The 27886-nt window shown below is 40.6% G+C and overlaps 1 protein-coding gene across 1 annotated transcript in view; it reads right to left on the bottom strand.

Annotated features, from left to right (window-relative positions):
• Positions 1-27886, bottom strand: part of SNTG2 (syntrophin gamma 2) — a 161703-nt gene that overhangs the window by 18543 nt on the left and 115274 nt on the right. Inside the window, exons 17-18 of the mRNA XM_038771653.1 lie at positions 7790-7882; positions 3420-3530 (exon numbers count right to left, since the gene is read on the bottom strand). Coding sequence (XP_038627581.1) covers positions 3420-3530; positions 7790-7882 — 204 coding nt within the window. The remainder of the gene's footprint in view (positions 1-3419; positions 3531-7789; positions 7883-27886) is intronic.

The following is a 27886-nucleotide window of genomic DNA, read 5'->3' on the forward strand; positions in this document are numbered from 1 at the left end:
ATATTCTATTTATTACTTAACCAGAATCCATGCTGTTTTCAAATACATTTTCCCACAGTCTTCTGTCAGTAGGTTGGGAGAGGTTTCATTCATTCATTCATTCATTCAATTGTATTTATTGAGCGCTTACTGTGTGCAGAGCACTGTACTAAGCACTTGGGAAGTACAAGTTGGCAACATATAGAGATGGTCCCTACCCAACAGTGGGCTCACAGTTTAGAAGGGGGAGACAGAGAACAAAACAAAACATATTAATAAACTAAAATAAATAGAATATGTACAAGTAAAATAAATAGAGTAATAAATATGTACAAACATATATACATATATACAGGTGCTGTGGGGAAGGGAAGGAGGTAAGGCGGGAGGGATGGAGAGGGGGAGGACAGGGAGAGGAAGGAGGGGGCTCAATGTGGGAAGGCCTCCTGGAGGAGGTGAGCTCTCAGTAGGGCCTTGAAGGGAGGAAGAGATGCAGGGAGGGAGGGCATTCCAGGCCTGGGGGAGGACGTGGGCCGGGGGTCGACAGCGGGACAGGTGAGAACGAGGCCTGGTGAGGAGATTAGTGGCAGAGGAGCGGAGGGTGCTGGCTGGGCTGGAGAAGGAGAGAAGGGAGGTGAGGTAGGAGGGGGCGAGGGGATGGACAGCCTGGAAGCCCAGGGTGAGGAGTTTCTGCCTTATGCACAGATTGATTGGTAGCCACTGGAGATTTTTGAGGAGGGGAGTAACATGCCCAGAGTGTTTCTGGACAAAGACAATCCGGGCAGCAGTGTGAAGTATGGATTGAAGTGGAGAGAGACAGGTGGATGGGAGATAGAAGAGGAGGCTGATACAGTAGTCCAGATGGGATAAGATGAGAGTTTGAACGAGCAGGGTAGCAGTTTGGATGGAGAGGAAAGGGCGGATCTTGGCAATGTCGCGGAGCTGAGACCGGCAGGTTTTGGTGAAGGCTTGGATGTGAGGGGTGAACGAGAGAGCAGAGTCGAGGATGACACCAAGGTTGCGGGCTTGTGAGACGGGAAGGATGGTAGTGCCGTCAACAGTGATGGGAAAGTCAGGGAGAGGGCAGGGTTTGGGAGGGAAGACAAGGAGTTCAGTCTTGGACATGTTGAGTTTTAGGTGGTGGGCAGACATCCAGATGGAGATGTCCTGAAGGCAGGAGGAGATGCGAGCCTGGAGAGAGGGGGAGAGAGCAGGGGCAGAGATGGAGATTTGGGTGTCATCAGCATAGAGATGATAGTTGAAGCCGTGGGAGCTCGCATAATGGAAAAGGAGAGATTTATTGATTGTTTAACTAGGTAAATGGGGACTTGAAGACAAGGTGCACTATAGAGTCATTCATTATGGTACTCTTCTTATGCCACATTGCAGGTCAGCAGTTTTGTGGAAAGATCCATTTTTACAGTTTCCCTTAAATAACCCTGTGGGCATTTGCTTCTGGATTTCACTTAAAGGTGTACATGAGAACATTTGCAGGAGAATATTAACTGCCTTTGAGTGATAAAAGATATACAGGAAGGGAGACAATCTTCAGGTAAGCATTATATTATAGTTCTGCAGGGATAGAGGTCTCATATTTTCATTTTATTATATGTTCCATAATGGAATTTATTAACCACTTACTATGTGCAAAGCACTGTTCTAAGCACTGGGGAAGTTACAAGGTGATCAGGTGGTCCCACGTGGGGCTCACAGTCTTAATCCCCATTTTCCAGATGAAGGAACTGAGGCACAGAGAAGTGAAGCCCACTGTTGGGTAGGGACTGTCTCTATATGTTGCCAACTTGTACTTCCCAAGCGCTTAGTACAGTGCTCTGCACACAGTAAGCGCTCAGTAAATACGATTGATGATGAAGCGATTTGCCCAAAGTCACACAGCTGACAAGTGGCGGGGCCGGGATTTGAACTCATGACCTCTGACTCCAAAGCCCGGGCTCTTTCCACTGAGCCACGCTGCTTCTCTAATGCTTAGTACAGTTCTCTGCTACACAATAAGCTCTTAATAAATACGACTGAATAAATTAATTCAATATTTGTCCCACCATCAACCCCACAGCACCTATGTGCACATCTTTAAATGATAAATTACTTATTCATATTAATGTCTGTCCCCTCCCTAGACCACAAATTCACTGTGGGCAGAGAATTTGGCTGCCACTCTGTTGCACTGTAGTCTCCCAAGTGTTTAGTACAGTGCTCTGCACATAATAAGCACTCAATAAATACCACTGATTGATCTATTGAGTGATGATGCCCAATTTTCCATTAATACTACTACTGCTACTACTACTAATAATGGTACTTGTTAAGCGCTTACTTGTTAAACCCTTAAACAAATTCTGAGAAAAATAATAAATGGATGAAATGCTGTGGGCATCATCACTATTTTCTAATGAAGCTCATTCAGTAGTGTCTTTTGGTTCTGAAAGATTGAAAATTTGTTTCTGTTCTGTCGGCATACTCTCAAATCCTAGCTTATGACTCCATACCTTTCAGGTTTTATGAGTTTAATATTTTGCTTGCTTTTAGGTAACAGAGAAAGTTTTCAGTATATATTTTTTCTCAAAGGGAAAAACAGATCTTCCTTCTGAAGAGATCACCTTTTCTCAACTGATCTGTGATTCCCTCTCTACTTTTCACGCACACATCTATTCATTTAAATACTGAACAATAACGGCAGGAATAATGTTCTCGCTTTATCAACCGTTTGTGACCACAATGCATGACTTTCTCAACCATGAGTGAAAGAGAAGTTAATTATGTGTTAACACCATACAAAATGTCAATTTCATTTTAATAATGATACGGCCTGACAAATGTTGCCAATTGGGTGGGTTTATGACCTTTTCAATAGCATTTTCAGTTAAATTTTCTACTGTGAGCCCTGGGTGGGAGAGAGAATGTGTCCACTCCGGCACTTATGTAACAATGATAATCATAATGACGTTATTTGTTAAGTGCTTACTATGTGCAAAGCACTGTTCTTAGCGCTGGGGAGGTTACAAGGTGATCAGGTTGTCCCACAGGGGGCTCACGGTTCTAATCCCAATTTTGCAGATGAGGTAACTGAGGCCCAGAGAAGTTAAGTGACTTGCCCAAAATCACACAGCTGACATTTGGTGGTGCCAAGATTTGAACCCTTGACCTCTGACTCCAAAGCCCGGGGTCTTTCCACTGAGCCACACTGTTTCTCTTATCGTACATATCCATAATTTATTTTAAAGTCTCTCTTCACTTCTAGACTGTAAGCTCTTTATGGACATGAAATGTGTCTTCTAACTCTGCTTTACTGGACTCTCCCAAGCGCTTAGTACAGTTCTCTGCACATCATAATGCCATTGATTATCCTGACCCAGGACATCGCAGCCACTTAATGACCACTGTATACCGAGAAAGAATCAAAAGAATGGATCATTCCCTACCTTCATTTCAATTTGTTTGGTGTCAAGATTCTGAAATAGCAGTTTTACTCGTGTTTTACCATCGTCTGAAGATCCCTTAAGCTGGGAGAATTTAAACCTCCAGAGAACATTCTGTGAAGAAATTAAATCAATTAGTAATTTTATAAGGAGAACTATGGATATTCCTTACATCTAATGAAGAGAAAGCAAGTCTAAAGAAATAAATTCTGGTTTGTATTTATTTGATTGATTGGAGGCTAAAATAGTCTATGCCAACTCAGACTCCTTCCCTTCTCTTTTCTCTCTATCCAAAGTGACTAGGGGATTTTTGTCATTCCGACCACTCTCTATACTTCTTTTTGTTTTCAGACCAATTAATCGATCAGTACACTACAAGGAACAGAGTTTGTGTTCTTTATAGCACTTTTCCATTCCATTTTCCACCCTGTATTCATTCAATCGTATTTATTGAGCACTTACTGTGTGCAGACCACTGTACTAAGCGCTTGGGAAGTACAATTTGGCAACATATAGAGACGCTCCCTACCCAACAGTGGGCTCACAGTCTAGAAGTTATTTGTTATATTTTATTTCATCTATGTGGCTCCTTGCTTTGCAGTAAGTTTTTTTTTTTTTGCTAACTCACTACATACTTATCACAAATTAAGATTTAGGGGCTGGGTCTTGTGTAATAAGAAATAATCTACGGGGGGAATAATTTTAATTTTACCAGTCCCACCTATTAATTTGTGGCAGGAAATGTAATTTGAAAAATATAGTTGACCAGGCTTTATTATGTGAGATTGTGAAAGGAAATTAATTTTTGGTAAACCATTTTTTTAAATGCCATTTATTAAGTGCTTACTATGTGCAAAGTACAGTTCTAAGTGCTGAAAGCACTTGCCCTTTATAAAAAACATTTGAGATTAATAAAGAATTTATGGATGTCTTATAAAAGATTAATTATGTCTACTTTTCTTTCTTATAGCAAAGTTTTCTGTTTTAAAAAGCACAGTAGAAAATCTCTGCAAAGTTTCTGCAGGCTATGGGAGTTGCCTTAACATTAAAAATCTTCCCATTTAGATGATAAATAGCTCTAAAGTTTTGATTCGATGAGGGGGAGGAAGTCAAGGTAGAAAGTAGAAACAGAAAAGGATAAAAGCTATTTCAGTTAGGTGGAACACTTTGAAATATTGTACCGAAAATCATTCACCAAGGATACTTTCAGGATTCTCTGGCTGTTTGGGAAGTAAAAGTCTGATGTCTTCTAAGGCAAAGTTTAAAATAAAAGATTTCCCCTAGGTTTCTTAAGTGATATTCGCAGTACTGAAGACAAGTAAAATCAATAGCCCCTGTTCTATTTAGTAGCTCTTGTGTATTTTTTTTTCATGTGAGGTACATTAGGATATGAAGGGAAGAAAGGAATGGGTAAAATCAGTATTTGTACTTAGACATTCGGTATTCCAAGAGTAGCTCAGGCTAGCTGATGTGATCTTATTATAATTCTCTTTACATCTCTCCTTTCTTACATCATTCTGAATCCCAATTTCTCCAAACATAAAAACATAATGAACACCAGTACTGAGGCAAAGCGGTGATCCAGTCAACCCATTCCTTCTCCAACACAAGGAGGGAACGTATCTACTAATTCAGTTGTACTGAACTCAACCAATTGTACTCTCTTAATAGCTCAATGTCTGTCTCCCCCTCTAGATTGTAAACTCATTGTGGGCAGGGAATGTGTCCATTTATTGTTGTATTGTACTCTCCCAAGAGCTTAGTGCAGTGCTCTGCAAAGAGTCAGTGCTCAATAAATACTACTGAATAAATAAATGAATGAATCCCAAGTGCTCAGAACAGTGCTCTGTATGTAATAATCCCTCAAAATACCACTGATATATTGTTTGATTGAGCATGCTCAGTGGACCTCTATGACGGTTGCCCTAATTGACAGCCAATATTTATAGATGTAATACATCTTCCTTTTTCCTATACCTAAGTAGCTGTCCTGCTAACAGTCCCTAATGGAGTTGTCTAACAGTGCAACACAGAAGGCACTCATCTCAAATCATCATCATCAATCACATTTATTGAGTGCTTACTGTGTGCAGAGCACTGTACTAAGCGCTTGGGAAGTACAAATTGGTAACATAATGGAGCAATCATTTCATTCAATCGTATTTATTGAGCGCTTACTGTGTGCAGAGCACTGTACTAATCACTAATCACTGATCATTTACACCTAAACCCTATGGGCTGTAAACTCATTATGCGTAGGGAATGCGTTTGCTAATTCTATTGGATTGTACTCTCCTAAGTGCTCAGTACAGTGCTCTGCACATAGTTCTCAAAAAATACCATTGATTGATCAATTAATTGTTACCCTCACTTCAAGGAACTCTCTTGCCCCCAATTTCTCATCTGCCAAACAAAATGCTTCCCATCAAAAATTCTATTACACAAGATAGAATATGTGAGAATGGATCATTTACTACTACAAACTCAGGATGACCTAGTAAAATTTTTTTATAAATATTTCAAAATGATCTTCTTGGTTTGCCAATCCTCTTTAAAAACACATACGTAAGGGAAAAAAAATCAACAAATGAATGTGTTACAGTTCTCATAAAAATAAATAAATAAATAAAAAATAAATAACCTCCTCACTAGGCCTTGTTCTCGCCTGTTCCACCGTCAACCCCTGGCCCCCGACCTACCTCTGGCCTGGAATGTCCTCCCTCCTCACATCTGCCAAACTAGCTCTCTTCCCCCATTCAAAGCCCTACTGAGAGCTCACCTCCTCCAGGAGGCCTTCCCACACTGAGCCCCCCTTTTCCTCTGCTCCTCCTCCCTTCCCCATCACCCCTACTCCCTCCCTCTGCCCTACCCCCTTCCCCTCCCCACAACACTTGTGTATATTTGTACATGTCTATTACTCTATTCATTTTATTAATCATGTATATAGGTATAATTCTCTTTATTCTGATGGTATTGACACCTATCTACTTTTTTTGTTTTGTTGTCCATCTCCCCTTTCTAGACTGTGAGCCCGTTGTTGGGTAGGGACCGTCCCTATATATTGCTGATTTGTATTTCCCAAGCGCTTAGTACAGTGCTCTGCACACAGTAATGAATGAATGAATTAACTTCTAGACCCGTTCCTGGGTAGAGATTGTCTCTGTTGCCAAATTGTACTTTCCAAGTGCTTAGTACAGTGCCCTGCACACAGTAAGCGCTCAATACATGCAGTTGAGTGAATGAATGAACTGACTTCCAGCTTTCAGAAGGTTTGTTTCAGAACAGCTCTACTAGCTTTCTTATCTAGCTGCCCAAGTTCCATTTTCCATGTAATTTACGTGATTTCTACATCTTTCAGAATATATTCAGCATTGCATAGGACTTTACTCAAATTTTAAAACCTTTATTCGGAGGTATCTGCATATAACTAGGATTCTCATTGTGTGTTGCTTACATCACCAAGGGTTGGAAAAGAACATCTGAGCACAGGCATCTTTTAAATGATGAGCTAATTTCACAGGTATTCTGGGTTGGGACTAAATTCATTTCTAACATCCACCATCCATTGCCTTAGGAGCATTCAGAATGGTGAGTAAAAATATCTCTGACAATCTGTTGTCTAAATACAATCCAGAAATAGTGCAAAATGGTGGCTCATGCATTAAGAAGTGATTGGGAGGTGGAGGTGTGATTAATATCTGGTGAATTCAGATATTTCATACAGCTAATTTAGACAATTAATAATCCTGGTATTTACTAAACTTTAAATGCCACAGTAGTGATATTGCACATATTCCCTGTCCCATAAGGAACTTAAAAGCTAATTTATCACCATTTTACAGCTGAAGAAACTGAAGCCCAGAGAGGTTAGTGATTAGCCCAAGGTTACACAGTCAACCAGAGGTGGGGTCTAGCCAAAAACCTAGAAACGTCATGTGCCACTAACATTGATGTCCAAATCTTTATTTCTATGGGCAGTTAAATTACCTAATGTTTGGGAATATCACTCAAAACTCTAAGTAGAGAAGCAGCGCGACACAGTGGAAAGAGCTAGGACTTTGGAGTCAGAGGTCACGGGTTCAAATCCCAGCTCCTCCAATTGTCAGCTCTGTGACTTTGGGCAAGTCACTTCACTTCTCTTTGCCTCAGTTACCTCATCTGGAAAATGGGGATTAAGACTGTGAGCCCCATGTGGGACAACCTGATCACCTTGTATCCCCTCAGTGCTTAGAACCGTGCTCTGCACATAGTAAGTGCTTAACAAATACCATCATTACTATTATTAAGTAAATAAACCTGGGGTATAGTTATTTAATTGTAGCCAATGACTAGATCAGCCCCGAAGAGTACACTAAGTATATTCGGTTTCTTACCTTTGTTTTGCTGTCAAAGCACGTGAATCCTAAGGCAAAATCCACTGTGAAGCAAAGCGTGTCTCCTTGCCAGCTGCACATGTATGTTTTAGACTAGAAAAAGATATGATATTTTAGAAAATGTGGCTTAAATATCACCGTTGCTGATAACCAAGAATATTCATATATAGGAATCAGTTACTACCTTAAGTAGAGATCAATTAGAAAAAGCAGTGATCATTAAACCTTAACGAGATGGGCAGTATAGTCTGATGGACAGAGCCTGGGCCTGAGAGTCAGAAGGACCTGGGTTCGAATTCTGGCTGTGCCACTTGTCTGCTGTGTGACCTTGGGCAAGTCATTTCACTGTGCCTCAGTTACCTCTTCTGGAAAATGGGGATTAAGACTGTGAGCCCCATGTGGGACAGAGACTGTCTTCAACCTGATTAGCTTGTATCCAACCAACGCTTAGAATGCCCTCCCTCTGCCCATCCGCCAAGCTAGCTCTCTTCCTCCCTTCAAGGCCCTGCTGAGAGCTCACCTCCTCCAGGAGGCCTTCCCAGACTGAGCCCCTTCCTTCCTCTCCCCCTCGTCCCCCTCTCCATCCCCCCCATCTTACCTCCTTCCCTTCCCCACAGCACCTGTATATATGTATATATGTTTGTACATATTTATTACTCTATTTATTTATTTATTTTATTTGTACATATCTATTCTATTTATTTTATTTTGTTAGTATGTTTGGTTTTGTTCTCTGTCGCCCCCTTTTAGACTGTGAGCCCACTGTTGGGTAGGGACCGTCTCTATATGTTGCCAATTTGTACTTCCCAAGTGCATAGTACAGTGCTCTGCACATAGTAAGTGCTCAATAAATACGATTGATGATGATGATGACACACAGTAAGTGCGTAACAAACACCACCATCATCATTATTGAGCAGGTTGGCCCTGTGAAAAAAGTACAGACCTGGGGAGCGAGGGATTCTACCATGCTCAGGGTTTAGTGAAGGGCTGTGCACACAGTAGGTGTTCATAATATAATGATGGCATTTGTTAAGCGCTTACTATGTGTGAAGCACTATTCTAAGCGCCGGGGAGGATACGAGGTGATCAGGTTGTCCCGCATGGGGCTCACAGTCTTCATCCCCATTTTACAGATGAGGTAACTGAGGCCCAGAGAAGTGAAGTGACTTGCCCAAAGTCACACAGGTGACAGTTGGCAGAGCCGGGATTTGAACCCTTCATCCCCATTTTACAGATGAGGTAACTGAGGCACAGAGAAGTGAAGTGACTTGTCCAAAGACACACAGGTGACAGTTGGCAAAGCCGGAATTTGAACCCATGACCTCTGACTCCCAAGCCCGTGCTCTTTCCATTGATCCACTCTGCTTCATCAAATGCACATGCTGTGGAATACACAGCCTGACTAAGGAAAAACAGGATGCCCTAGGCTTCAGATGCAAATATACATATTTTTGACAAAGTAGAATATATCCTATTTTTGGACTACGATCACACCACGAAGTTATCTATTAAACTAACAGTACAACAGCTAAAATCCGTATCTGAAAGTCCTTAGAGACCACTTTTTTCCATGTTACTCTAGATTGCCTATATTTCGTATGAATTGATTTCCCACACACATCCTAATTAATGCAGTTATTCACAGGCAAATATTATGCAGCAGCAAATGTCTATCAAACGATAACCCCAGTAGTTGTATCACCATATTGATTTTACTTTTTTACCTTTTTTTAATGGTATTTGTTAAGTGCTTACTATTTATTGAGCACTTACGCTGTGCAGAGCACAGTCCCTGTCCTACATGCGGCTCCCAATCTTAATCCCCATTTTATCAATGAGGTAACTGAGGCGCAGAGATGTTAAGTGACTTGCCCAAGGTCACGCAGCAGACAAGTGGCAGAGCCAGGATTAGAACCAGGATTAGAGTGCTTACTATGTGCCATGCACTTTACTAAGCACTGGGATAGATACAAGCCTATCAGATTGGACAAAGTCTCTGTCCCATATGGGGCTCATGGTCTTAATCCCTATTTTCCAGATGAGGTAACTGAGGCTCAGGGAAGTAAAGTGACTTGTTCAAGATCACAATCACACAGAAGATGTTTTAATATATGTATATATATATACCTACATCTAGAGAGTTTCCATTCATTCATTCAATCGTATTTATTGAGCGCTTACTGTGTACACAGCACTGCACTAAGCACTTGGGAAGTACAAGTTGGCAACATATAGAGACGGTCCCTACCGATCAGTAGGCTCACAGTCTAGAAGGGTAGAACAGACAACAAAACATATTAACAAAATAAAATAAAAAGAATAAATATGTTCAAGTAAAATAAATAGAGTAATAAATATGTACAAACATACATCCATATATACAGGTTCTGTGGGGAGGGGAAGGAGCTAAGGTGGGGGGGATAGAGAGGGGGAGGAGGGGGAATCAATCAATCATATTTATTGAGCGCTTACTGTGTGCAGAGCACTGTACTAAGCACTTGGGAAGTCCAAGTTGGCAACATATAGAGCCAGTCCCTACCCAACAGCGGGCTCACAGTCTGGAAGGGGGAGACAGACAACAAAACAAAACATATTAACAAAATAAAATAAATAGAATAAATATGTACGAGTAAAATAAATAAATAGAGTAATAAATACGCACAAACATATATACACATATACAGGTGTTGTGGGGAGGGGAAGGAGATAAGGTGGGGGGGATGGGGAGGGGGAACATATTCATTCATTCAATAGTATTTATTGAGTGCTTACTGTGTGCAGAGCACTGTACTAAGCACTTGGGAAGTACAAGTTGGCAACATATAGAGCTGGTCCCTACCCAACAGTAGGCTCACAGTCTAGAAGGGGAGGACAGACATCAGAACAAATTAACAAAATAAAATAAATAGAATAGTAAATATGTAATATACGATTGAATGAATAGGGGAAGGAGAGTTACGCAGAGGCCTGTCCATTCCATTCCCAGCTTGGGCAGTGGCTAGAGAGTGGCAGGCCACCTGCTACAAGTCAAGATTCCCCTTTGCTGAGCAGCAGCAACATGGGAGAGAGTCGAGGGAGGAGACGGAAGTTGACTGCGCAGAAGGAGGCAATGGTAAACCGCTTCTGGATTTTTACCGAGGAAAGTCTATCATCATCAATCGTATTTATTGAGCGCTTACTGTGTGCAGAGCACTGTACTAAGCGCTTGGGAAGTACAAATTGGCAACATATAGAGACAGTCCCTACCCAACAGTGGGCTCAAACTCTACGGATCCACTACCAGAACAATGGCAGATGGAGGTGGGGCACTGTGGGAGAGACATGTCCATGGTGTCGCTATGGGTTGGAGACAACTCGACGGCATAAGACAAGGCAAAACATCACTTTTGTATTTATCTCTGCATAATGCTTGTTTTCTTCAGGTTTATTACTGTTTCAAAGTAGCCATTCACACAATAATAATAATAATAATAATAATAATAATAATAATAATAATGATAATAATGTTGGTATTTGTTAAGCACTTACTATAGGCCAAGCACTGGTAATAATAATACAATAACAATAATAATAATAATAATAATAATAGCATTTATTAAGTGCTTACTATGTGCAAAGCACTGTTCTAAGCACCGGGGAGGTTACAAGGTGATCAGGTTGTCCCACGGGCGGCTCACACTCTTCATCCCCACTTTACAGATGAGGGAACTGAGGCCTAGAGAAGTGAAGTGATTTGCCCAAAGTCACACAGCTGACAAGTGGCAGAGCAGGGATTTGAACCCATGACCTCTGACTCTAAAGCCCGGGCTCTTTCCACTGAGCCACGCTGCTTCTCTAAGCACTGGGGTAGATACAGGGTAATCAGGTTGTCCCATGTGGGGCTCACAGTCTTAATCCCCATTTTACAGATGAGGGAACTGAGGCACAGAGAAGTTAAGTGACTTGCCCAAAGTCACACAGCTGACAATAATAATAATAATAATAATAATAATAATAATAATAATAATAATAATGATATTTATTAAGCACTTACTATGTGCCAAGCACTGTTCTAAGCGCTGGGGGAGATACAAGGCGATCAGGTTGTCCCACTTTTGGCTCACAGTCTTCATCCCCATTTTACAGATGAGGGAACTGAGGCACATAGAAGTTACGTGACTTGCCCAAAGTCACACAGCTGACAAGTGGCAGAGCCAGGATTAGAACCCACAACCTCTGACACCCAAGCCCGGGCTCTTTCCCCTGAGACACGCTGCTTCTAAAGAAGTGTTCCACGACAGAACTGTTGACCTACTGACTCTTACTCTTTCCACTAGAACATGATCCTGGCCTGTTAAGTCTCTGGTCTCTTGTCGAAGGAGACACAACCTTGTGGTTGATTCTACAACATCAGTCTATGCGCTGAGTAGCTCGATCTAGCAATCCCATCCTCTTTCCTCATTCACAAGGAGTCTGGAAAACTGCCGTCTTATATTTTCAAGAACACAGTGTCTTGGAGATTGGTCACGAGTGGATGAAATCCCATCAGTAAGGGTAGCCATTTTTGAACACAGCGGAGAGCTATAACGGCACTATAATAGTAACATTTCACAGTCGTGTAAACACAGTCCTTCCAAGGTCAGCCTTATTCCATAACGAAGCTTTGAGTGCCATCTTAAAACTGATCAATACCCTGAACTCTATAGAGAATCCATCTGCTTCCATAAAGATGGGGATCTTTTTCGGTATGGAGTCGTCTACAGTGGATGGGAGATTATATTGGAAAGGAAAAGTTTGAAGGGAATGACAAAAGGGGCAAAGTCCAGAAAATGGATGAGGGTATTCAAATGCTCCAAGGTACTGGATTTGAGGAAAAAGGATGCTCCAGAATGAGTGGGATAGGCTAGCTCTCTTCCTCCCTTCAAGGCCCTACTGAGAGCTCACCTCCTCCAGGAGGCCTTCCCAGACTGAGCCCCTTCCTTCCTCTTCCCCTCATCCCCCTCTACATCCCTCTCATCTTACCTCCTTCCCTTCCCCACAGCACCTGTATACATGTATATATGTTTGTACATATTTATTACTCTATTTATTTTACTGGTATATATCTATTCTATTTATTTTATTTTGTTAGTATGTTTGTTTTCGTTCTCTGTCTCCCCCTTTTAGACTGTGAGCCCACTGTTGGGTAGGGACCGTCTCTATATGTTGCCAACTTGTACTTCCCAAGCACTTAGTACAGTGCTCTGCACACAGTAAGCGCTCAATAAATACGATTGATTGATTGATTGATTAGAGGCTCCAAACCCTTGTAGCCTTAAATCAACCCAGGGTCTAGAATTGATGCGCATTTCAATTAATTGCTACTCAAGAATTTTTTTTAAGCAACATGCAGATGGTATGCTCCTAGTGATCTGTTGGAGTAATCATTTTTAAAACCAAGGACACACCCTCATTATCTTGGAAAACTGGTTAAAACATAGTAGTTCTGATACGATGGAACCTCCTAATGTTTCCCTGTTGCTTGATGATTGAGTGAAAAGGTGAGATTCACATCTTTAAGATTTAATCATTCCCCATTTTGCATAGGAAGCCTTCAACGGCAGTGTAGAGCTATAACCATCAGAGACCTGCTGTGTGTGTAGACAGCTTCGTCACTAATCACACAAGTTTCCTTGGTACTCTGTTCAAACACATCCCCATTTTTTAAATATCCTTTTCCTTAACCCAAGAATACCAATATAAAGCATAAATGGTAGGCAAAGGCACAATTAAAGACGAAAATCATGGTTCATAGAAAAGTTTCCTGGAAATAAATTAGAACACAATGAAAAAAAGGTAGTTTAAATAGCACTCAAATTCATCTTTAAATATCTTTCATATTTATCTCTGCCTAATGCTTGTATTCTTCAGGTTTATTACTGTCTCTGAGTAGCTATTCCCACAATAGGATGCTTGCTCTTTTCACTAGATCATAATCCTTAATCCTCAACCAAAGTCCTATGATGCGTGGCCTGTGCTATTCTTTAAATATGTTGAAGAATCAATCATTCGATATCACTTTAAAAATGAAAAATGAATTCACGGTTTTAAACCTTGTAAAGGATGTGATGTGCATTTTATAAAAATGAACAGTGGATATAATTTATTAAAGGAAATCCGTGATTTCATTCATGAAAATGTAGGTTGCTCCACCATCACAGGCATAGAAATATATGCTATATTGAAATCATGGTCTTTTCATTAACTGTCTAATGAAGTTCAATTTGAGAGAGGAAGAGTAATGATAAAATAATCAAATATAGCCATTGTAACAGATGTTCAACATTCATATCATTCTTCCTATTCATTAAAATTTCTTGGATAGATCTCCAAATTACCTAGCTCCCAGAAACTGTTTTTTTTTTTTTTATTTAGGAATGAAAAAATGGTGGTGGGGGGAAGAGTTCTGCCTACTCTTAAGAGTTGCTGGTGTGACTTAATCTTGATTTGGAGTCACTGGGTATCAGAGATAAAAATCTTTGTGTCCTGGAAAAAAAAGTTTGAATTTAGGAAAAATAATGTAGTTGTGCATATGAAAATACAATGGGGAAGCAAAGGTAAAAAAAAATAAGATTTGGGTTCAACTTCTCAAAAAGGCCAATTACAGATTTTCTTCTTTTTTTAAAATTCATTCATTCATTCAATTGTATTTATTGAGCGCTTACTGTGTGCAGAGCACTGTACTAAGCGCTTGCGAAGTACAAGTTGGTAACATATAGAGACGGTCCCTACCCAGTAGCGGGCTCACAGTCTAGAAGCGGGCTCACAATCTAGAATGGTATTTAATGATATTTGTTGAGCACCAGGCATTGTACTATGTACCAATCAATCAATCGTATTTATTGAGCACTTACTTTGTGCAGAGCACTGTACTAAGTGCTTGGGAAGTACAAGTTGGCAACATATAGAGACAGTCCCTACACAACAGTGGGCTCACAGTCTAAAAGGGATTATATTAAGCACTAGGGTGGATACAGACTAATCAGTTTGGACACAGTCCCATGTCTCACATGGGGCTCACAGTCTTAATCCCCATTTTACAGATGAGGAAATTAAGGCCCAGAGAACAAGGTCACACAGCAGACTCCCATGCCCTGGCTCTATCCTGTAGGTCACAATGCTTCCTGTTCAGAGATAGATTTGTCATTTGACCAGGTAGGATTTGACTTTGATAATTATTTCACGATTTCATAATCACCACACGTCTCACTTTCTTTTCAGGAAATAACTGAATAATACCAATCACAATCCGCCCTTCAAAGCCCTACTGAAGGCTCACTTCCTCCAGGAGGCCTTCCAAGACTAAGCCCCCCTTTTCCTCTGCTCTCCCTTCCCCTTCCCATCACTCCCACTGCTCTACTCACCCTCCCTGCCCCACAGCACTTATGTACATATGTACATATTTCTATTTATATTAATGATGTACCTATAGGAAAGTCTATTGGGAGTCAGACGTCGTGGGTTCTAATCCTGACGCCGCCACTTGTCAGCTGTGTAAGCTTGGGCAAGTCACTTCACTTCTCTGTGCCTCAGTTACCTCACCTGTAAAATGAGGATTAAGACTGCAAGCCCCACGTGGGAAAACATGATTACCTTGTATCTACCCCAGCGCTTAGAACAGTGTTTGGCACATAGTAAGAGCTTAACAAATACCATTATTATTATTATATCTATAATTCTATTTATATTGATGTTATTGATGCCTGTTTACTCGTTTTGATGTCTGTCTACCCCCTTCTAGACTCTGAGCCTGTTGTGGGCAGGGGCTGTCTCTATTTGTTGCTGAATTGTACTTTCCAAGCACTTAGTACAGAGCTCTGCACACAGTAAGTGCTCAATCAATCAATCAATCAATCGTATTTATTGAGCGCTTATCATGTGCAGAGCACTGTACTAAGCGCTTGGGAAGTACAAATTGGCATCACATAGAGACAGTCCCTACCCAACAGTGGGCTCACAGTCTAAAAGGGGGAGACAGAGAACAAAACCAAACATACCAACAAAATAAAATAAGTAGGATAGAAATGTACAAGTAAAATAAATAAATAAATAAATAAATAGAGTAATAAATATGTACAACCATATATACATATATACAGGATCGAATGAATGAACTGGGTGGAGTCATAGTGTCGGTGGTATATATTAAGCACTTACTGTGTGCAGAGCACTGTACTAAATGCTTAACGTAGACCATGACAATACAGTTCCTCCTCTCCCCTTTTTATGATGTTAATAAATCACTTGGGGGGATCTAAAGTGGGAGAGATGAGAGATTCATGAGGGAATGTCTCCTGGGGGGGAGATGTGATTTAAAATGTGGCATGAAGATAGGGAGAACAGCGTTCTACCCGATGTGAAGGGGAAGAAAATTCTGAGCAGAAGTGACAGAGTGAGCAAGAGAGATGAGAAGTGGGTAGGTTGGTTTGAGAGGAATAACCTCTGATTTAGACAGTGAGTCCCATGTGGGACCTGATTAACTCTGCCACTTGTCAGGGTGCGACTTTGAGCAGGTCACTTCACTTCTCTCTGCCTCAGTTCCCTCATCTGGAAAGTGGGGACTAAGATTGTGAGCCCCACGTGGGACAACCTGTTAAGCTTGGATCTACCCCAGTGCTTAGAACAGTGCTTGGCACATAGTAAGCGCTTAACAAATGCCGTCATTATTATTATCATTATTATTATAATGGGCTCACAGTCTCCATCCTCCACCCATGGAGGGGGATGGAGCCCCCCTCTCCATCCCCCCCTTCTTACCTCCTTCACTTCCCCACAGCACCTGGATATATGTATATATGTTTGTACATATTTATTACTCTATTTATTTATTTATTTTACTTGTACATATCTATTCTATTTATTTTATTTTGTTAGTATGTTTGGTTTTGTTCTCTGTCTTCCCCTTTTAGACTGTGAGCCCACTGTTGGGTAGGGACTGTCTCTGTATGTTGCCAATTTGTACTTCCCAAGCGCTTAGTACAGTGCTCTGCACATAGTAAGCGCTCAATAAATACGATTGATGATGATATTATTATCATTACTGTGGAGAAGCAGCGTGGCTTAGTGGAAAGAGCCGGGGCTTGGGAGTCAGGGGGCGTGGGTTCTAATCCCGGCTCTGCCACTTGTCAGATGTGTGACCTCGGGCAAGTCACTTCACTTCTCTGTGCCTCAGTTACCTCATCTGTAAAATGAGGATTAAGACTGTGAGCCCCACGTGGGACAACATGATTACCTTATATGCACCCCAGTGCTTAGAACAGTGCTTGGTACATAGTAAATGCTTAATAAAACCATAATAATTATAATTATAATTATCCCAGCACTTAGTACAGTGCTTGGAATACAGTAAGCACCTAACAAATACCACAATCATTATTAGTAGTATTGTTATTATTTTTATTTTACTCATTCTTCATACTGAGCTCCACTCAGACTGTTTCTTCCAACGATCATCATACTTTTATATTTTACCATCATGATCTCACAAGCTAGCATGTTTCCATTTTGCTGCTGTTGCTGTCCTTGACCTCCATTATCATTTCTATCGTGGCTTCCAGGGAATAGCCTGCTTTTCTAATGGAAATGATGACAAAATAACTGGGTATTTTCTGTATTCTTTTCCTCCGATGACAATACACCTCAGCCTACTAGATAGATGAGCTTTGCTTTGCTTTTTATACCAGGTAGAAATTCCATTTTGCATAATAACAACAAAAACAATAATACAAATATTTGTTAAGCACTTACTTTTGTCTTTACTTATATATGAAATATAATGAGGTTGGACACAGTCTCCACCACGTCAGCTCTGTGACTTTGGGCAAGTCACTTCACTTCTCTGTGCCTCAGTTAACCTCATCTGTAAAGTGGGGATTAAGACAGTGAGCCCCACATGTATCTATACCAGCGCTTAGAACAATGCTTGGCACATAGTAAGCACTTAGCAAATACCATAATAATAATAATAATAATAATAATAATTATTATTATTATTATTATTAAAGGGGTGTGAGAATAGGTATTCAAGCCCCATTTTACAGTTAAGGAAACTGAGGCCGAGAGATGTCAACTGACTTGCCCAGTGTAACACAGCAGGCAAGCGTCAGAGCCTGGTAAAACCTCTGGTCCTCTAACTTCCAAGATCTATTCTGATGTGTTTAGGATTAAAGAGGGAAATCATGTTTTGATTAATTAAGGAATGGAAATTTGCTAAAATCACCACTAGCTGCAGCTAAGATTATGTTTTTAAAAATTGATAAGAAAAATGGATACGGTTATTGAAGATGAATGAGAGCACATACAAATGTTATATAATGCTTCCTAAACATTTCTATCATTTCTAATGTTACATTTCTAACATTTCTAATGTTCATTTTGGTCAAATAGAAATCTAACTTTCAAATATCTAAATGCCATAAGATTTTTCAAGTGTTTGAAAACTGGCTCAAAGTCGACTTCGTTTATTGTATTAGTTACTGAAATTTCTGATGAGAAAAGTTAATTGAATTTAAAAATATGGCTTTCACACTTAACCCAAGAGAGCATTATTTCTGCATGGGTATTTTCACACTTGAATGGTTTCCTTTCAACACTGAAGCTTTTCTGATATCAAGGAAGATTCACATGTGAACAAATGAGTTTGAGGACAAAATTGAAACTTTTCAAATGTCAAGGAAGATTCACATGTAAACAAATGACTTTGAGGACAAAATTGAAACTTTTCAGATATCAAGGAAGATTCACAAGTAAACAGGTGACTTTGAGGACAAAACAAACTTTTCAGATATCAAGGAAGGTTCACAAATAAATGACTTTGTGGACTAAAGTATGGTAATTCAAAGATCTATTTCTCTTTTCCACTAAGTAATCACTTCAACAGTCCTTTAGGGGGGAGAACCAAAATGAAATAACTTTGTTTCCTGCCAGCCTCTCTCTCCCCTAGAAAGTGTAACTCCCTGAAAAAGTTTTTGGCACCGGGACCCATTAAGAGGCTTTGTTCAGCTTGTGTGCAGTGTGATTCTCACACTATTAAAGAAGAAAGTTGCCTCGGGTTTCCTGGAGGGCTGAACAGTTGGCATTTTCCCCTCTTTTTGCTTTGTTTTTATGCAGCCTGAGTAAGTTGTACATCCTCCTTCACCTCCCCTTCCTTTCTTTCTCTCTCCCCCTCAACCCTCTGCCCCTTTCTCTCTCTCTCTCCCCTCTTTCAGTTCTGAAAGGGTAATGAGAAAGGGCCATTGGGACCAGAAGAAAGAGGTGAGAGGAAAACCAAGCGCATAGAGAAATCACCAAAGCCATCTGGCTGAGAATCTCCAGAACCAAACAGCTTTTTTTCGCAAGGGGCTAAACCAAATTTAGATTACTCATTGTGATCACAGTCCCAAATCAACCCTGCAGTATAGTTGGGTAGGAAGATGACTGTTTTTGTCTGCCTGGGCCAAGTAATTGAAAACGCAGAATACTGGGAAAACAGAGAACAGAGAAAGAGATAGCAACGGCCGACCTGAGATTAAAATTTTAGGAAAAGCAGGATAGCAGAAAGGAATAAAAACAGGAGAGCACCTGGATTCTAATTTCCATGGTAAAAGGCTCTACTCTTCATTTGCTTTTTTTCTGCTTTATTGAGCACTTGCACACTTTTCGTTTGTCTTTTCTTTCTTCCTTACCTGCTCACTGTTTCTCATTCTCAACTTTTACACAACTGATTCCTTCCCCACATAATAATAATAATAAGTACGAAATTTATTAAGTGCTCACTATGTGCAAGGCACTGTTCTAAGCGCTAGGGAGGTTACAAGGTGATCAGGTTGTCCCACGGAGGGCTCACAGTCTTAATGCCCATTTTACAGATAAGGTAACCGAGGCCCAGAGAAGTGAAGTGACTTGCCCAAAGTCACACAGCTGACAAGTGGCAGAGCCGGAATTTGAACCCATGACCTCTGACTCCAAAGCCCGGGCTCTTTCCACTGAGCCACGCTGCTTCCCACATCCTTGCTCTGGCCTGGAGTTCCATCCCCTGCCATCTGACACATATGGCCACTCTCACCACCATCAAAGCCTTATTAAAATCACAACACCTTGAACCCAGAAAGACCTGGGTTCTAATCCAGCCTCTGCCACTTGTCTTCTGTCTCAGCTTGGGCAACTCATTTAACTTTTCTGTGTCTCAGTTGCCTCATCTGCAAAATGGAGATTTAGACTATCATCCCCAAGTGGGACAGGGTCCGTTTCCAACACCATTTGCTTGTATTCACCTTAGTTCAGTGGCAGGCACATAGTAAGTGCTTAACAGCTACCACAGTTATTATTGTTATCCTCTCCTCCAAGAGCTAAGCGCTCAGCTAAGCCCTCATTTCCCCTACTTCCTCTCCCTTCTGCATCGACTCTGCCCTTTTTTCTGTACCCTTTAAGCAATTGATTGATTCATTCATTCAATTGTATTGATTGAGCACTTACTGTGTGCAGAGCACTGTACTAAGCACTTGGGAAGTGCAAGTTGGCAACATATAGAGACAGTCCCTACCCAACTGTGGGCTCACAGTCTAGAAGGGGGAGACAGACAAAACAAAACATGTGGGCAGGTGTCATCAGAATAAATAGAAATAAAGCTAGATGCACAGAGTAGTAAATATGTACAAGTAAAATAAATAGAGTAGTAAATTAAGGTTAGGGTGGGGTGATTGATATTCACCCCACCCTAAGTCCCACAGCACTTAAAGGTTTAAAAAGTTTTTAAATGGTATTTATTGAGCATTACAGTGTCCACTATCAGAACGAATGCAGATGGAGGTGGAGCATTCTGGAAGAGATGTGTCCATGGCATCGCTACAGGTCGGACACGACTCGACAACATAAGACAACAACAACAACTGTGTCCACAGCATTGTACTAAGCACTTGGGAGAGTACAGTACAACAGAAGTACCAGACACATTCCCTGCCTATAACGAGCTTCCAGTCAAGAGTAGGAGACAGACATTACAATAAATAACTAATTTATAATGAAAAAGATACTACTTCCTAGAAATGACTGGGAAAGAAATAATATTCTTCTCCACAGATAAAAAATCCAGCCGTATCTTGGAGTCCTGCAATATTAGACTATGGGAGTTAATCAGGTACGCCAACAAAACCATTCTCAGAAGGATCTATAAGGTCTGAAAGACAAAACTTAATGTCACGGGCTCGGGAGTCAGAGGTCATGGGTTCTAATCCCCGCTCCACCACTTGTCTGCTGTGTGACTTGGGCAAGTCACTTCACTTCTCTGCGCCTCAGTTCCCTCATCTGTAAAATGGGGATTATGACTGTGAGCCCCACCTGGGACAACCTGGTTACCTTCTATCTACCCCAGCACTTAGAACAGTGCTTGGCACATGATAAGCACTTAACAAATACCATAAATATTATTATTATTATTATCATTAATAAAAACGGGATTTGGCTGTGCTCTTACTAAAATGAGAATGCTAAATAAAAAACTGAATTCAACGCTGAAAGAAATTAAGCACAAAAATGGCAATGCTGCAGTTAGCCCTTTATCTGCCGCTATTTCATTACATTATGTTACAATGGTTTCCTAGAAATGAAAGACTTAACCATAATCCAAGCTTTAGTGTTACATTCTCTTTTAAGGAAATCTCTGGAGGTACAAATTTGAGAACAAATACACACCAAACTATTCACCACGTACCCGTTGTTGGGTAGGGATTGTCTCTACATGTTGCCAAATTGTACTTCCCAAGTGCTTAGTACAGTGCTCTGCACACAGTAAGTGCTCAATAAATACAATTGAATGAATGAATGTAGTTCTGGAGGATTTACTATTTCATGCTGTAGAGTTGGTCCAATTTAAGGTTTTAAATGTTTCAATGAGTTTTCCTTTTATTATTAAAGAGTATTTTTCTTCATACAGGTATAAAGTCAGGAAGTGCAGACAGAATCTACTCAGCACCCTTCTGCATGGGATTACATATTGTACTCTCACAAGCACTTAGTACAGTGCTCTGCACACAGTAAGTGCTCAATAAATACAATTGAATGAATGAATGTAGTACTGGAGGATTTACCATTTCATGTTGTAGAGTTGGTCCAATTTAAGGTTTTAAATGTTTCAATCAGTTTTTCTTTTATCATTAAAGAGTATTTTTCTTCATACAGGCATAAAGTCAGGAAGTGCAGACAGAATCTACTCAGCACCCTTCTGCATGGGATTACATATTGTGCTCTCACAAGCACTTAGTACAGTGCTCTGCACACAGTAAGTGCTCAATAAATATGATTGAGTGAATGAATGTAGTACTGGAGGATTTACTATTTTTTGTTGTAGAGTTGGTCCAATTTAAGGTTTTAAATGTTTCAATGAGTTTTCCTTTTATTATTAAAGAGTATTTTTCTTCATACAGGCATAAAGTCAGGAAGCGCAGCCAGAATCTACTCAGCACCCTTCTGCATGGGATTACATATTGTGCTCTCACAAGCACTTAGTACAGTGCTTTGCACACAGTAAGTGCTCAATAAATACGATCAAATTAAGGGTAACAACACTAGTGTACTCTGGAGATGATTGGGAATCAACATGGCCTACTGGGAAGGTCAGGATTCTAGGAGTCAGGAGGTCTGGGTTGCTCGCAACCACCCCAGTGTTTAATAAAGTGCCTGGCGATAGGAAGCGCTTTACAAATACCACAATGATTAATATTATTATTATGATTATTAATCCCAGATCTGCCACTTGTTTGCTGTGTGATCTTGGGCAAATCACTTTTCTGTGCTTCGATTTCCTCATCTGTAAAATGAGGACTGGATACCTATTCTTTGTCCTACTGTGAGCCTTCTGTGGGACTGGAACTGTGTTTAACCTGATTATCTTGTATCCACTCCATGCTTTAATACAGTCTGTGGCACGTGGAAAACACTTAACAAATGTCATAGTTGCTTATTGCGATGAATGAATTTGCTGTTTGGCAGTGAGAGGCAAGTATTTATGTAGAGATTGTATCCCCCTTCACCAGCTGAACCAACTTTACAACATAGCACATTCTCTCTATTTCGCGATTTACATCACAAAAATTGAATTTAAATTCCAGAGCTGAAGCCGACATCAGCAGATCATCTGACTAAGTCCTCTGTCCCCAGGCAGGTGACTCCTTTGTCCATTCTAGTTCGATGTTTCTAAATAGATTTCCAAAGATACAGATTTCAAACCTTTATTGGGCAAACCGTAAAAAAAAAAAGAGTTCAGAAGCCATGGGAATAGAAAGGGGAGAATTCTAAAAAAAAAAATAAGAATGAATAGAAGGGTTGCATGGGCATTTCAAAAAATGGTCAGGTCAAACCAAAAATAACCAGGAACTACAGCTGAAAAACAGACATGCCTCTGAGCATTTTAGGAGCTGAAATGGGAGTTGTGGAAATGTTTTGTTGGGAACTGTAAACCAGAGAGTCGGATTTAATTGATATTGAAGTTAACTCCACCTTCCAATCAGTAATTATTGATTAAGCATTCCTAGAGTACAAAGGATTGTGATGTGTATGTTTATATCCACACAGGCATATATGTCCCTTTTATTTATGCTTCAATTCTCTGGTAGTAAATCCTTTTATGCTAGTCTCCTTTTTAGAATGCAAACTCCCTGCGGGCAGAAAACATGTCACTTTGTTATTCTTCATTCTCCATGCAAATATTATAGTGCACCCCAGTAAGTGTGAGCTATCACTACCACTATTGTTACTGCTACTACTACTAGGTATTGATAAACTTGTTGTTGTTTTTTTTTTTAATATAGCCCGCACACTATTTTTCAGGTTCCAATTGCAACTTTTGTGTTTCTGAGCAAATCCAACATCTTGATAAATGCAGTCATCAGTATTTATCAAGCACCTACTGCATTGCAAACATCAAATGTAGGGGACACAATCCCGATCTGTGAGGAATTCAATCAAATATTTTTCAATTACTGGCTAAGATGTATTCAAGGTGTGTTCAAGTGGAAGGTTCAGACTTGCTCAGGTGTGTAAATTTCTATAAACCCTGGCTTACTGAAAATATGTTGCCAACTTGTACTTCCCAAGCGCTTAGTGCAGTGCTCTGCACACAGTAAGTGCTCAATAAATATGATTGAATGAATAAATGAATGAATGAAATGGCATGAGACTATTTTTTTCTTTATTTGTTAAGCACTTACTATGTGACTGGCACTGTACTAAGTACTGGGCTAGAAACAAGATAATCAAGTTTGATGCAGCCCATGTCACACACGAGCTCACAGTCACAGTCCTCATTTTACAGACGAAGTAACTGAGGCACAGAGAAGTTAAGTCACTTGCTCGAGGTCACATAAAAGGTAAGTAGCAGATCCAGGACTAAAAGGGCTATCACTTGTCTGCTGTGTGACCTTGGACAAGTCACTTCTCTGAACTTCAGTTTCCTCATCTGCAAAACGTCTATAAAAATTCTTCTTCCTCCCGCTTAGACTATAAGTGCTATGTAGAACAGGCACAGTGTCTAATCTGATAAACTCAGTTCTTGGCAAGTACACAGTAAGCATTTATGATTACCATGAGTAGTAGCAATGATAATAATAATAATAATGGTATTTGTTAAGTGCTTACTGTGTGCAAAGCACTGTTCTAAGCACTTGGGGGGATACAAGGTGATCAGGTTGTCCTACGTGGGGCTCAGAGTCTTCATCCCCATTTGACAGATGAGGTAACTGAGGCACAGAAAAGTTAAGTGGCTTGCCCAAGGTCACACAGCTGACAAGTGGCGGAGCAGGAATTCGAACCCATGACCTCTGACTCCCAAGCCCACACTCTTTTCACTGAGCCACGCTGCTTCTCTAGTAATAGTATCATTATTATTAATCATTGTTAATAATAAAATAATACACATAAATCAATTCCTTCTCAATTCAGAGAGCAGTGTGACTTCCCCAAAATTTACTGATCATCAACATCATCATGATAGCATTTATTAAGCACTTACTACGTGCAAAGCACTGTTCTAAGCACTGGGGAGGTTACAAGGTGATCAGGTTGTCCCACGGGGGGCTCACAGTCTTCATCCCCATTTTCCAGATGAGGGAACTGAGGGCCAGAGAAGTGAAGTGACTTGCCCAAGGTCACACAGCTGACAATTGGAGCCAGGATTTGAACCCATGACCTCTGACTCCAAAGCCTGTATAACTGTTCTAAGTGCTGGGGAGGTTACAAGGTGATCAGGTTGTCCCACAGGGGGCTCACAGTCTTAATCCTCATTTTACAGACGCGGTAACTGAAGCCCAGAGAAGTTAAGTGATTTGCCCAAGGTCACACAGCTGACAGTTGGCGGAGGCGGCATTTGAACCCATGACCTCTGACTCCAAAGTCTGTGCTCTTTCCACTGAGCCACGCTGCTTCTAAGAGTGCTTTGTACATAGTAAGCGCTTAACAAATACCATCATTATTATTATTATTATTATTATTATTATTATTATTATTATTATTATTATTATTCTCCAAGTACAGTGCTCTACACCTAGGAGACACTCAATAAATACCATTAATTGATTGATTGACTGGGGAAATGTAGCTAGGCTGTGAGTTGGGCCAGATCGTCACTGGGAAATACCAATAAGGACAGTGGGACATGCGAAGGTATGCACTAACACAACTCGTAATTGTGTACTGTGGAGTTTGTATCCGTATTTCTCTGCCTTAGGGGAAGCAGTCTGTGTTTAGACAGCTTGAGTCCTGTGAGATTCAAGATTAGGGTCTTATATTTATAGAAGGACAACGGCAGAACGAGGTCTGCTAGAAACTTACGTTGGCAACAAAGAAGGGATCGTGTCGAGGGACAGAGGTGCATGTGAGGATGAATCTCCTACCAGTTTGGGCATTAGCGAGCCAATCAATCACGGAAAGACAATCTTTACTGTCCCTTGGGGACAATCTGTGGACAGAGTATGGGCCTGGGAATCAGAAAGACCTGGGATCTAACTCCAGCTCTGTCACTTGTCTGCTGTGTGACCTTGGACAAGTCACTTCACTTCTCTGTGCCTCAGTTACCTCATCTGTAAAATGGGGATTATGACTGTGAGCCCCATCAGGGATCTGATTAGCTCATATCTACTCCAGCGCTTAGGACAGTGCTGGACACCTAGTAAGTGCTTAACAAATACCATTATTATTATAATATGCATATTTGGGTCTGTTCATCGCAATTGGCCTTTTCAATCACCCTAGTGGTTTTCAGGTTATTTCACTGTCAATTGCCTCATTATTGAATATTTAAAACAATTACATATGGACTATTTTTTCCACCCAGTGTATATGAGAGATTGCTCTCTGCTGTGCTGTGAATTCCACTCCAACTTTCCATAACATACATCATGTGTTGGAATGGGGCTGGAAGAATATTCCTGAAATCAGTTCCCACCCCTAAGCACATAAAGTACATTGAATGGGATGAGTCCCGCTTCTGTCCTCCATCAGACCTGAAAAATACCAAGAAATTGCTTTCACTTTAAAAAGTACACACCGGGATCTGGGGTGCTATTTCTTGCCATCTCTACAATTTGATCTGGGCAAGTGCATGATTTTTCAATTTCAGAGAAATGTTCCACAAATTTTATGGTTCATTAAGGTACATTCCAGGATATTTTCATGCCAGGCTGTGTTAGGGCTTCATTTCCTCCCAGTGTGAACCCAATCATTCATGTGAATCCAAAGCATTACACGCGGGAGAGAAACTCAGAAGTTCCTTAGACCTTATCTATCTGTGTTTATCAACCTCAGGTAATACACGACGACCCAAGTTTCTCTCCAATTTTCTTCTTCTTCTTTCCATAAAAACAGTCAGTCCTTTGCCTAGGTTCTGCAATTGTGGAAGATTTTTCAAAACACTTGACAAGGTATTCTGCTTTCGAGGGAGAACTGAGAGCAGGTACAGCTATCAAAAAAGAAGGTTAACTGTGTGATAAGTTTGAAGATACTGCCAAGATGTAGACAACTGAAAACCAGAGAACAGAACTCCTAAAGAATAACCAGGAACTTGCATCGGAATTAAAGGGTATTTTAAAAGATGCTTAGAGGGGGGTTTTCAAAACTGGCAATGGCAATATGCTCAATGCTTTGTTCGTTCTGAAATATTTAGTATAAATAAAATATATTCAAACATCAGGAAGAAGGTATCACACACTATTGTGGAAGTTAAGCTACATAGTGAAACAGCACTGAACCTGGACCTGGGAATCAGAAGGTCATGGGTTCTAAACCCGGCTCCACCACACGTCTGCTGTGTGACCTTGGGCAAATTACTTCACTTCTCTGGGCCTCAGTTACCTCATCTGTAAAATGGGGATTGAAACTGTGAGCCCCACATGGGACAGGGACTGCATCCAACCCGATTTGCTCATATCCACCGCAGCACTTAGTACATCGGAAGTGTTTAACAAGTACCATAATTATCATTATTATTAGGTGGATTACTTTTCTATGATTGGCATTCAGACTTTTCCCATTTTCCAAGACTATAGATCAGCCATGCTTGCTACCACGACAAGAGGTTGTTAAGGTAGTTTTCCTCTGGGAAACCAAACTTGACAGGCTATGAACATTAACAAATGCCCCTTAATCTACCAGGAGCTATTATTCTCTAATGACTGTACTTTAAAGCACAGTGCAAGAGCATTAAAGAGGTTTATAATCCACTTTATAGAACTTGTCAAGAAGTGTCAACTTCTATTGTGTTCCAGTCTGCTCCTAGAAAATGCAAGCTACAGAAAAAAAACCAAAACTTGACGAGCACATAAATCTAAAAATCTGAATTCTGCTATATGGATAGCTCAATGCCCAATAAAGCACTGATACACACATCCAAAGAGCCTGAAAAGAGGATAATACCTTTAATGGTATGAAACTTCATATCAAACCAAGCGGAAGCTTGGGAAGCAGCATGGCCTAGTAGAAACAGCACTGTCCTGAAGTCAGTCACTGGAGTCTAATCCCAACCCTGGCACTTGTCTGCTGTGTGTGACACTGGGCAAGTCACTTAACTGCTCTGTGCCTCAGTTTCTTCATCTGTAAAATGGGGATTAAATC

This window comes from Tachyglossus aculeatus, chromosome X1 (assembly GCF_015852505.1).
Source record: "Tachyglossus aculeatus isolate mTacAcu1 chromosome X1, mTacAcu1.pri, whole genome shotgun sequence".
Lineage (NCBI taxonomy): Eukaryota > Metazoa > Chordata > Mammalia > Monotremata > Tachyglossidae > Tachyglossus > Tachyglossus aculeatus.